Source organism: Colobus angolensis, unplaced genomic scaffold (genome assembly GCF_000951035.1).
Source record: "Colobus angolensis palliatus isolate OR3802 unplaced genomic scaffold, Cang.pa_1.0 Scaffold66, whole genome shotgun sequence".
Taxonomy (NCBI): domain Eukaryota; kingdom Metazoa; phylum Chordata; class Mammalia; order Primates; family Cercopithecidae; genus Colobus; species Colobus angolensis.
The window spans coordinates 3,822,297-3,835,284 of NW_012120265.1; the positions used below are offsets into that span (position 1 = coordinate 3,822,297).

At 47.7% G+C, this 12,988-nt stretch overlaps 1 protein-coding gene across 1 annotated transcript in view; it reads right to left on the reverse strand.

The window, feature by feature from the left end:
* Positions 1-12,988, reverse strand: part of PBX4 (pre-B-cell leukemia homeobox 4) — a 56,104-nt gene that overhangs the window by 27,160 nt on the left and 15,956 nt on the right. The window contains exon 2 of the mRNA XM_011925881.1: positions 7,540-7,613. Within this exon, the coding sequence (XP_011781271.1) occupies positions 7,540-7,613 (74 nt within the window). The remainder of the gene's footprint in view (positions 1-7,539; positions 7,614-12,988) is intronic.

Below are 12,988 nucleotides of genomic sequence, written 5' to 3' on the forward strand. Positions count from 1 at the left end.
AGACTTGCTTGAACCCGGGAAGTGGAGGTTGCAGTGAGCTGAGATTGTGCCATTGCACTACAGCCTGGGCGACAGAGCGAGACTCCATCTCAAAAGAAAAAAGGAAAAAAGAAGTTCCCCAGTATCTCAGTATCTACGGTGTGCCAAGCCCACAACAGGGCAGAGATGAACCACAGATCTGCCCTGTGCTTTCTTGATGCTCTTCTTCCAGGAAAGGAGTCAGAGGTCCGAAAACAAACCAGAAAACTGCAAGTACACAAGACAGTTTCCGTCAATGGTTAAGCTCTAAAAGGCAGCAAAAAAGTGCTAATTCATAAGAATGTGCGTGTGCACTAAGGCCTTAAGCTACAGGCACACTGTTTTAGATACTGCCCCTAGCAAAGACCCTCAGTCCTTGAGGTGAGCTTTATTGAGATATAATTAACATGCCATAAAATTCACCTGCTTCAAGTGAATAATACAGTGGTTTTTAGTTTATTCCCAAGGTTGTGCGACCACCACCACTAGCTAACATTCTCATCCTCCCTAAAGATACCCTGTCTCTATGAGCAGTCACTCTCTACTCCCTCTCCCTAGCCCCGGGACAACCACGAGTCTTCCTGTCTCTATGGATTTGCCTGATCTGGACTCTTCATATGGATGAAATCACACAGCACGTGATGTGACATTTCGCATCTGGCTTCTCCTACCAAGCATCATGTTTTCGAGGTGCATCCACGTTGTAGCCTGTGCCGATACTTCATTCCTCTCTACGGCTGAATAATACTCCATTGGATGGATGGACCACGTTTTGTTTTCTTTCTTTTTTTTTGAGACAGAGTTTTGCTCTGTCGCCCAGGCTAGAGAGAAGTGGCTCAATCTTGGCTCACTGCAACCTCCGCCTCCCAGGTGCAAGTGATTCTCATGCCTCAGCCTCCTGAATAGCTGGGATTATGGGTATATGCCACCACGCTTGGCTAATTTTTATATTTTTAGTAGAGATGGGGTTTTACCATGTTGGCCAGGCTGGTCTCGAACCCCTGACCTCAAGTGATCCACCCACCTCGGCCTCCCAAAATACTGGAATTACAGGTATGAGCCACGGCGCCTGGACACACGTTTTGTTTTTCTAGTTATCATGGACATCAGGTTGTTTTCAGATTCCTTAATCTGTATATTTATATATACTGATCCATTTGTCTGTTCAACAGACAGATACTTTGGCAATGATGGAATGTTCTAGATCTGTCTATTATGGGAGGCACCAGCCCTGTGTGGCTGCTGAGACTTGAAATGTTGCTGGTGTGGCTGAGGAATGCACTGGTTAATTGCATTTGGTTTTAATTAATTCAAATGTAAACAGCCCTGCGGTGAGTGTCTGGAGCCACCTGGCTGATCAGACTCAGGGGCTCGATTCGTGAGTTACCCTGAGACTGAGGGGAGGAAAGGACACTCTAATCAACCTGGAGAATAAGTCCCCCAGCTCCTGGGGGTCTACTCCCAGAAGAACCCTAAAGAAATGTACATGGGATTCAGCCCCAGGGTACAGCTAATTAGAAAAAGGATCTCAGTTCCAGATAGGTGACTCGTGGGCCTTAGGGTGACTGCTGGGACCAAGGAACCCCCATGAGCACCATGACACCACAGCTTCCTGGCTGAACCTACAGAACCCCATTCTGTAATTGCAACAGACCCGACTAGCTGATGAGGAAGGGAGAGAATGAGAATGGCTTATGCCTGCCAACTACTAGCAAGGCCAATCATCAGTCAGGAAGACAAAAAGGCATTCCCTGATGTTATGCATTATTTACATTTGCTCCTCTGAACGGGGCTCTGTGCACTCCTATGGCACAGCAAGAGTTCCTGCAGCACAACAGGCCTGGCTGAGAAACTTCTCGTTCCCCAGAGACACAGTCACAGGGTAGAGAAGGCAAAGCAGGCCCCTTTTTGAGAACCGCCCAGGATGGAACGGCCAGGTGGGTCTGCAAGGGGCCTCTGGGGCTCAGCATGGCGTCTTGAAGCTGCCTGCCCACTCAAGCTGCCTGCCCATCTCAATCTAAGATCCGAAGCTTTTCACACAAGCTGTCACTCATGCTCACGTGGAGGTAAAGCCTGAGCCATTCCAATGTGCCAGGCTGTCCCTGCTCTGGTGCCAAACACCACTGTGTGAATTCAGGCCACACCTGAGTCCTCACTGGGAACATCGACGTGACAAACTTTATTTTTATTTTTTTTAGAGGCAGTGTCTCACTCTGTCACCCAGGCTGGGGTACAGAGGTGAGATCTCAGCTCACTGTAACCCTCACATCCTGGGTTCAAGTGATTCTTCTGCCTCAGCCTCCCATGTAGCTAGGATTACAGGCACCTGCCACCATGCCTGACTAGTTTTTGTATTTTCAGTAGAGATGGGTGGGTGAGAGAGGGGTGGGGGTGGTTCACCATATTGGCCAGGCTGGTCTCGACAGAGTGAGACTCCATCTCAAAAAAAAAAAAAAAGAAAAAAAAGAAACCCTCTCTCTACTAAATACAAACAATTACCTGGGTATGGTGGCAGATGCCTGTAATCCCAGCTACTCGGGAAGCTGAGGTAGGAGAATTGCTTGAACCTGGGAGGCGGAGGTTGCAGTGAGCCGAGATCACGCCATTGCACTCCAGCCTGGGCAACAAGAGTGGAACGCTGTCTAAAAACAAAAAATGTCCTCAGCATGGCCCTCAAAGCCTAGGAGGATGGGGGGGCAGGGCCATGCCAGGGGTTGAAATGTACAGACATCTTGGCTGCACTGGCAACAGTTGTTATCAACTCTTGTTTTCCCTCCTGAAACTGCTGAATTTGAGACTAACAGACTCATGCAGTAACACCCACACAGGGGCAGATGGAATTATGAAGAGGCGTGCCCAGGTTGAACACCCACACTCTCAAAAACCAGTTTCTCATTCAGCCCCAGCAGCTCACTGGTAGGAAGAAGGTCAAGAATGACAGCTTCCCGACACTGCAGTTGATTAAAGTACTTCTTTTTTTTTAGACAGGGTCTCACTCTGTTGCCCAGGCTGGAGTGCAGTGGCGCATGTTGTCTCACTGCAACCTTCGCTTCCTGGGTTCAAGCGATTCTCCTGCCTCAGCCTCCTGAGTAACTGGGATTACAGGCACATGCCACCATGCCTGGCTAATTTTTGCATTTTTAGTAGAGACGGGGTTTCACCATGTTGGTCAGGCTGGTCTCGAACTCCTGATCTCAGGTGGTCCACCCGTCTTGGCCTCCCAAAGTGCTGGGATTATAGGCGTGAGTCATGGCACCCAGCCTTAAAAGTACTTTTTAAAATAGCTTTTTATTATTACTAAATTCCAGATGTTGCATTGCTAAACATCCGCTGTGGGCAGTGGGGAGCCCCCAAAGGCTGCTTCCTGGGGTCAGGGTCAGGGGTGAGCAGGGGACAACTTGGGCTGCCTGTGCCTAGTGGTACACATGCCTCAGCAGGTGGTCCTGACACTGACTTATTTTTATTAGGTGAAAAGTGAAATGGGCCAACATTACACAATTCCACAACACTAAGGAACACGTGACTACAGCCAGTGTCTCTAGGGGGTGGATACACACTGGCCGTGTCCTCTCTGAGCAGTTTCCCTCAGCCCACAGGACTTGGGGCTTGTTCGGGTGCAGGGTCCCCGCTTGTCCAGCTCACCATACGAATGCTGAAGCACCAGCAGGGAGTGCTGCCAGGGAGTTGAGGGCAAATTTGCTTAAAACCAGTTCCCTGCTAACAAGAAACTTGTGTGTCTGGTTCCCCAGGAAAGCCTAACCATTGTGTTTCAATTTCCATAGCACCTGCTTCCCACAATTTAAATACGGAACAGATAAGATAGGTCATCAAATATTCACACACCCCTGAGAGGCATCTGAGGTAGGCAGGAAGCCAGGGGCATCACAGCCCAGCAATTGGCCCCGTCAGGGAGGATGACCTGGCACTGGGTGTTGGAGACCAACAGGGGGTGGATCACGTGGAGGCTGTCAGCAGCATCAGTCTACTGGGGGGTGGGGACAAAGAGGGGTCTGCTTGGCTGGGGGATTAAGTATACTTGGGGGTGAAGGAGGTGGGAGATGGATTACACAAGCAAAAGTACTGAGGACAACAGGAGCAGGCTCTCGCTGTTGGAGAAAGGAGTCACAAACCTGGAAAGAGAGAAAAATAGTGGGAACCCTATGGTGAACTAGAATTAAAGATATTGGAATGGGCCAGGTGTAGTGGCTCACGCATGTAATCCCAGCCCTTTGGGAGGCCAAGGTGGGAGGACTGCTTGAGCCCAGGAGGTTGAGGCTGCAATGAGTTGTGACTTCACCATTGCATTCCAGCCTGGTGACAGCATGAGACCCTGTCTCAAAAATAAAAATAAGCTGGGCGCGGTGGCTCACATCTGTAATCCCAGCACTTTGGGAGGCTGAGGCGGGCGGGTCCCTTGAGGTCAGGAGTTTGAGACGAGTCTGGCCAACATGATGAAACCCTGTCTCTACTAAAAATACAAAATTAGCCAGGCGTGGTGGTGCACACCATAATCCCAGCTACTCGGAGGCTGAGGCAGGAGAAATGCTTGAACCTGGGAGGCTGAGATTGCACCACTGCACTCCAGGCTGGGCAAGAGAGTGAGAATGAATGAATGAATGAATGAATGAATGAATGAATGAATGAACGAACAAAAATAAAGATATTGTAATGAATGAATGAATGAATGAATAAACAAAAATAAAGATATTGTAATGAACGCATGGTTTTTAACATATACAGACATATGAGAACAGATGTGAATGTGTGCGCACATGTGTATGTGTACACACACATCTGTAATAACCCACAAATATTCCTTAGCTCTGTGTCCTAAGAGTGTCCAAGAGCAGCAACACCCCCACAACAATGAGCACATCAAGGGCCAAAATTTACTCTGAAAGGAATCAGGGCTCCTTAGAGGACTGGGTGAAGCAGGTAGAGGCAGAACAGAATACAAGCCTGGTTGGGCACAGTGGCTTACGCATGTAATCCCAGCATTTTGGGAGGCCAGGAGTTTGAGACCAACCTGGGCAACATGACAAAATTCTCTCTCTACAAAAAATACAAAAATTAGCTGGGCAAGTTGGCTTGCACCTGTAGTCCCAGCTACTTGGGAGGATGGAGTGGGAGGATCACCCACCCAAGAGGCTGAAGTGGGCCGAGATTATGTCACTGCCCTCCAGCCTGGGTGACAGAGTGAGACCCTGTCTCCAAAAAAAAAAAAAAAAAAGCCCAGGTGTGGTGGCTCACGCCTGTAATCCCAGCACTTTGAGAGGCAGAGGCAGGCGGATCACCTGAGGTCAGGAGTTCAAGACCAGCCTGCTAACACGGTGAAACCCCATCTCTAATAAAAAATACAAAAAATTAGCTGGGTGTGGTGGCGGGCACCTGTAATCCCAGCTACTCGGGAGGCTGAGGCAGAAGAATCGCTTGAACCCAAGAGGCACAGTTTGCAGAGAACCAAGATCGTGCCATTGCACTCCAGCCTGGGCAACAAGAGTGAAACTCCATCTCAAAAAAATAAAAATAAAAATGAATTCTCACTGGTGAGGGTTAGGGACATCATGTCCTCATAGCATTTAGGTGAACCTTAAATGTAGATTTAAACTTGAATTTCTCCTTTAGTTACCACATCCCTTCTGACAGCTGGGCAGGAGACATGCTTACATATATGAATTCACACAGTCCTCAACAGTCCTCAGTAACCACGAGCTAAGTATTATTATTGCCCCCAAATCAGAGGAGGGCCAGGAACAGAGCAAGGTTCAGCCAAGGACCAGGGTCATGCAGCCAGAGGTGGAGGCAGGATCCAGACCCTCTTGCTGTTCTCAATCACTGTATATGTCAAGTACACATCCATCTTGCACCAAAACAGTGTTCAGAAAGAAACACACTTTTATACAACATATACACACACTTTCCAGAAGCCTCTGCATATATGAAGTGCTATGCTCCGACGTGACACACAAAATTCAAATAATTGACCTCAAGAGACCAACTCACTCGAAGAAATCAAGTGATCCTTTGTGCAGACGACCATTGATTTAAATACCTTATTTGGTGGCCCCACTTGCAAGCTATTTTCAAATTGCTATTAACCTTGACCAAGTGATCAAGGTCAATGGTAGCAGTGACAGGACATATTGACAGCATGTTTTCCCCGACACAATGTGCCGAGGACACACACATCACCTCTGTGGGACTCTGGCCACAAACACACAACTTCGGTCCAATCTAGAGGAAACGTCAGACAAACCGCACTGACAGATGTTCTACAAAATGACTGAGCACTTCTCCTTAAAATGGTCAACATCGTTCATGGATGACAAGGTCACAGATCACAGGAGACCAAAGAGACATGATGACTAAATACAATGTGGGATTCAGGGCAGAAAAGGGTATTAGGGCAAAAACTGGGGAACTCCAAATGAGGTCTGTAGTTCAGTTAAAGAGCTCTGTACTCAATGTAATTTCCTGGTTTCCATATTGGTACTATGGCTCTGAAGGTGTTAACGAGATAGGAAACCCAAAGAAGGAGATATAAGAACTCTGTGCTATTTTTTCAACTTTTCTTTTCTTTTTTTTTTTTTTGAGACGGACTCTTACTCTTGTTGCCCAGGCTGGAGTGCAATGGCGCAATCTCGGCTCACTGCAACCTCCGCCTTCTGGGTTCAGGATTCTCCTGAGGCGATTCTCCTGCCTCAGGCACCCAAGTAGCTGGGATTACAGGCATGCACCACCACACCCGGCTAATTTTGTATTTTTAGTAGAGACGGGGTTTCACCATCTTGGCCAGGCTGGTCTTGAACACCTGACTTTGTGATCCACCTGCCTCGGCCTCCCAAAGTGCTGGGATTACAGGTGTGAGCCATCGTGCCCAGCTGACAAAATTGTTCTTATTCAACTTCCCTAAGTCTGTCATTTTTACTTTTTCTGTATAACTGAATGCTAAGTACCTCTTAGGTCTTCAACCTAGAATGCAGCTGCTTGTTACTGATTTGCAACAGTATTTCTCAGTTATAAACTACAAAATAAATCAGTGTGCATACCAGAAACCAGGGCAACAAGGCAGAAAGAAAACATCCTAGCGGTCTTCTGCAAGACAGAAGGGATGAGCAAAACTGCCCACCGTGCACATCAGGGCTGAGTTACAAGATCAGAGGTGTGTGTGGCTGCCCCAGCTCTAAACACACATAGGAAGTGGTTTTTTTTTTTGTAACAGAGTTTCGCTGTTGTTGCCCAGGCTGGAGTGCAGTGGCGTCATCTCGGCTCACCGTAACCTCCGCCTCCCAGGTTCAAGCGACTCTCCTGCCTCAGCCCCTCAAGTAGCTGGGATTACAGGCATGTGTCACCACGCTTGGCTAATTTTTGTATTTTTAATAGAGACAGGGTTTCTCCATGTTGGTTAGGCTGGTCTCGAATCCGACCTCAGGTGATCTGCCCGCCTCGGCCTCTGAAAGTGCTGGGATTACAGGCATGAGCCACCGTGCCCGGCCAGGAAGTGTCTTCTAAACAGCCTACCTGTCTTTTCCTTGATCTCACAGAGCACGCTGAACAGAGCAGGCTTCATCCGATGGCAATTCAGAGCATGCTTTCTGAAAGGGAGGTGACAGAGGAGGGTGTGAGAAAAGAACAGTCATCATTTTATCCCCAAGAGTAAAGATCTTCCATATTGAGAAATCAAACCAGACGAGGTCTGCCACTCTGACTGTAGATAAGCTGCCTTACGAAAATGCAGTACAATCACATTTCATGAATTTGATTTGCACAAAATCAATATAAAGGCCAGGCGTGGTGGCTCGTGCCTGTAATCCCAGCACTTTGGGAGGTTGAGGCGGGCAGATCACTTGAGGTCAGGAGTTTGAGACCAGCCTGGCCAACATGGTAAAACCCTGTCTCTATTAAAAATACAAAAATTGGCTGGGCACGGTGGCTCATGCCTATAATCCCAGAACTTTGGGAGGCCAAGGTGGGCGGATTGCCTGAGGTCAGGAGTTCGAGACCAGGCTGGCTATCATGGTGAAACCCTGTCTCTACTAAAAATACAAAAATTAGTCAGGCGTGGTGGTGCACACCTGTAATTCCAGTTACTCAGGAGGCTGAGGCAGGAGAACTGCTTGAACCTGGGAGGCAGAGGTTACAGTGAGCCGAGATCATGCCATTGTACTCTAGCCTGAGTACTCTAGCCTGAGTGACAGAGTGAGATTCCATCTCAAAAAAAAAAAAAAAAAAAAATTAGCCGGGCATGGTGTCATGTACCTATAATCCCAGCTACTCAGGTGGATGAGGAGAACTGCTTAAACCTGGGAGGCAGAGGTTGTAGTGAGCCAAGATTGTGCCACTGCACTCCAGCCTAGGCAATAGAGTAAGACTCTGTCTCAACAATAATAATAATAATATAAAGCAATATACAAATATTCAAAACATTTCCCATTATATGTTAAAGATTAAGCAATGCAAATAACTCATCAAAAACTATTGCAAGGCATTAGTGGCTCATGTCTCTAATCCCAACAGTTTGGGCGGCCAAGGCAGGAGGATCACTTGAGCCCAGAAATTTAAGAGCGGCCTGGGCAACATGGTGAGACCCACTCTCTTCAAAAATTTGAAAATTAGCTGGGCATGGTGGTATACCTGTAGTCCCAGTCCCTCGGGAGGCTGAGACAGGAGGATGGCTTGAGCCCATGAGTTAGCGGCTGTAGTGAGCTATGAACACGCCACTGTACTCCAGCCAGCGTAAGAGACCTTGTCATTAAGACAAAAGAAAAAAAAAAAAAGCCAGAGGCAGTGGCTCACGCCTGTAATCCCAGCACTTTGGGAGGCCGAGGCAGATGGATTGCCTGAGGTCAGGAGTTTCAGACTAGCCTGGCCAACATGATGAAACCCCATCTCTACTAAAAATACAAAAAAGCTGCCGGGCGCGGTGGCTCAAGCCTGTAATCCCAGCACTTTGGGAGGCCGAGGCAGGAGAATGGCGTAAACCCGAGAGGCAGAGCTTGCAGTGAGCTGAGATCCGGCCACTGCACTCCAGCCCGGGCGACAGAGCAAGACTCCGTCTCAAAAAAAAAAAAAAAAAACAAAAAAGCTGGGCGTGTTGGTTGCACCCCTGTAATCCCAGCTACTCAGGAGGTTGAGACACGAGAATTGCTTGAACCAGGGAAGCAGAGGTTGCAGTGAGCCGAGATTGCGCCACTGAACTCCAGCCTGGGCGACAGAGTGAGCCTCTGTCTCAAAAAAAAAAAGCAAAGAAAAAGAAAAGAACTATGAAATGTCAAGGTCCAATGACTTGAAATCTGTGTTCACGCTATGGTCCTGAGGTGGCCTGTCCTGGTGCATAAGCAAAAGCACCAATCATCTCCTTCCAGTGTCACTTGGCAGGTGCTTACTGAGTACCTACTATGTGCCACACACCATTCTGACATCAGAGACACAGACAGCTGAGGTTTTTACACACGTGGAGGTTAAGATGGAGGGAGTGAGACACCAAAAATACACACCAACAAGAAACCCATCAGCCGTGGCAGTTGCTTTGGGGCGACTGGGGTCACATGACAGTGATGGTTAGAAGGCTTTTTGGAATTTCCATGTCTCTGAGGTGACATCAAAGCTGAGATCAGAATGAGAAGGAGAAATCAACCAAGAAAAGGGCTGGAGAGAGGTATGGTTTAGGCAGAAGAAACAGCCAAGCACAAAGGCCCTGTGGGAACACACTGGGTTCAGTACTGGCTATTTGAGACCAGGGTGCTGAGCGTTAGGAGTGAGGGAGAGAGCTAGAGTGGCAAGTGGAGATTGACTCTAAGGGCCTTGAAAGTCATGGGGACAACTCTGGTTTTTGCTCGCTTAGGATGGAAACTGTGGTTGGCAGGATAATGGCTCCCAAAAGGGTCCACATGCTAATCCTCAGAACCCTAAATATGGTACTTTACAAAACATGGGAAAAATAATTCTGCCAATGTAATTAAGGTTAAGATGGAGAGATTAACCTGGATTATCTGGGTGGGTCTACTGTCATCACATGACCCTTAAAAGTAGAGAACCCCTGTAATCCCAGCACTTTGGGAGGCCGAGACGGGCGGATCACGAGGTCAGGAAATCGAGACCATCCTGGCTAACACAGGGAAACCCCGTCTCTACTAAAAAAATACAAAAAACTAGCCAGGCGAGGTGGCAGGCACCTGTAGTCCCAGCTACTCGGGAGGCTGAGGCAGGAGAATGGCGTAAACCCGGCAGGCGGAGCTTGCAGTGAGCTGGCCACTGCAGTCCAGCCTAGGCGACAGAGCGAGACTCCGTCTTAAGAAGAAAAAAAAAGTAGAGAACCTTTCCCAGATGTCGGCAGAGAAAGTCTTGATGATGTAAGGGTCGGAGAGATGCTATGTTGCTGGCCTTTATCATGGAGGAGGGGACCATGAGCAAAGAATGCAGGTGGCCTCAATGGGCTGGAAAAGGCAAGGAACCAGTCCATGGGCTCAATGGGCAACACCTTGATTTTAGCCCAGAGTGCCCATGTTGGCTTTCTGACCTACAGAAATGTAAAATCGGTGGCTCATGCCTATAATTGCAGCACTTTGGGAGGCCGAGGCAGGCAGATGGCTAGAGGTCAGGAGTTTGAGACCAGCCTGGGCAACACGGCAAGACAACGAGCTGCAACAAGAGGCACACACCAACACGCCTGGCTACATTTTGTATTTGTTGTAGAGATGGGGTCTCGTTATGTTGCCCAGATTGCACTCAGCCAAAAGAAGAATTTCATGGAGAGAGGAGTAGCCTGTGAGAAATGCTGCTGAGAGATCAAGCAGAATAAGAACCCAGAAGAGAATCTGAGGCGGGGCGCGGTAGCTCACGCCTGTAATCCCAGCACTATGGAAGGCTGAGGTGGGAGGATCGCCTGAGCTCAGGAGTTCAAGACCAGTCTGGGCAACATAGCAAGAACCTGTCTCTAATAAACAAATATATAAATGAATAAAGAGAATTCAGATTTAGTAACGTGAAGGTCATAGGTAGCTCAGCAGCAGGGAAACAAGGTTGGAAGAGAATGTGGAGGTGAAGAGGAAGCGGAAGCAGCAATCACAAAGTCTTTGATGTTTATCATAAGGGAGATCAAACAAACATAACAGGTGCCAAAAGACAGGGTGTGTGTTAATCATGCTTTCTTCTTTTTCTTTTTGAGACAGGGTCTCGCTCTGTTGCCCAGGCTGGACTGTGTAGTGGCCATGTTGTGCTCGAACACAAGCAATCCTCCCTCCTCAGCCTCCTGAGTAGCTGGGACTACAAGTGGTGCTACCACGCCTGGCTAATTTTTAAGAAATATTTTTGCAGAGCTGAAGTCTCACTATATTGCCCAGGCTGTTCTTAAACTCCTAGACTCAAGAGCTCCTCCCGCCTTGGCCCCTCAAAGTATTGGGATTATAGGCATAAGCCTGGACTATTAATTATGTTTTTTTTTTTTAACTTGCTTTGACATTCTGGGGCTTGGAGAGACTGTCTTTCCCAGGACTAGCTTATTACTACAGACAGCAAACAACCTGCCAAAGAACACGCCATTCATATGCAAATCAACCAATCAAAAGCCCACATTCCCAATCATCTTCTTCATTTAATGCCGACACACAAAGCCAATAATTTCCCAGCCCTAAATCACCCCAGGGCCAGGTACTGACCAACTAGAGACCACTCTAGCACAGAGCCTGCCAAAATTATTTAAACTATCTAACCTAAGCTTGCTCAAACTTTCCTGCCATGCCATGCCTGTTCCTTCCTGAGGAAATCACTATAAAAGTTCTGGGCCGTGTTTTCCCTCCTTCCACTGTCGCCCACTGACCCAGGTGCTTCCCCATGTGGCCCTGCATGGCATGGTGTGCCCCCTCCTCTGGAGCTGTAAGTAATAAACTTCCCTTTCAACAGAGCAGTTGTCTCCCTGTTTGTCATCTTACCATACCTCATTAAAACAAATTCCGGGTACAAAGCAACGCCAAGCGGTAAGTCAAAGGAGGTTTTTTTCTTTTTTTTCTTTTTTTTTTTTAAGACAGATTTTTACTCTATCGCTCAGGCTGGAGTGCAGTGGTGCAATCATGGCTCACTGCAACCTCCACCTTGTGGCTTCAGGTGATTCCCCCGCCTCGACCTCCAGAGCAGCTGGGATTACAGGTGCCTGCCACCACACACAACTAATTTTTGTATTTTTAGTAGAGACGGGGTTTGGGCATGTTGGCCAGGCTGGTCTTGAATTCCTGGCTTCAAATGATACACCGGCCTCAGCCTCCCAAAGTGCTGGGATTATAGACGTGACCACCATGCCCAGCCTGTTGTCTTTGACTGTTCTTAAAGATAGGAGGTACTAGCACATGTTTATATGCCAAAAAGCCAGTCTAGAGAGAGAATTTGATAATGCAAGGATAGGGTAACTGGCCAGGCACAGTAGCTCATGCCTGTAATCCCAGCACTTTGGGAGACTGATGTGGGCAGATCACTTGAAGTCAGGAGTTCAAGACCAGCCTGGCCAACATAGTGAGACAATGTCTCTGCTAAAAATACAAAAATTAGCTGGGTGTGATGGAGTGTGCCTGTAATCCCAGCTACTCAGGAGGATGAGGCAGGATAATTTGCTTGAACCCAGGGGGTGGAGGTTGCAGAGAGCTGAGATCACACCACTGTATCCCAGGGAGTGAGACTCAGTCTCAAAAAAAAAAAAAAAAAAAGAATAGGGTAACTGGTATGTGCGTGTAGCAGAACTTCTGTGAACAACTTTGATGAGTACTATGCTATTAACATTTACTATTATGATGATTTTAAATCCTGTAACTCTGTCATTCAAGCATCCATTATTAAAAGATCCATTATTAAAAGCCACAGCTGAATAATGTATCTGAAAATCAATAACTTCACAACAGAAATCAGATTTGATTAACACCATGAGAGGCCGGCACGATGGCTCATGCCTGTAATCTCAGCACTTTAGGAGGCCGAGATGGAC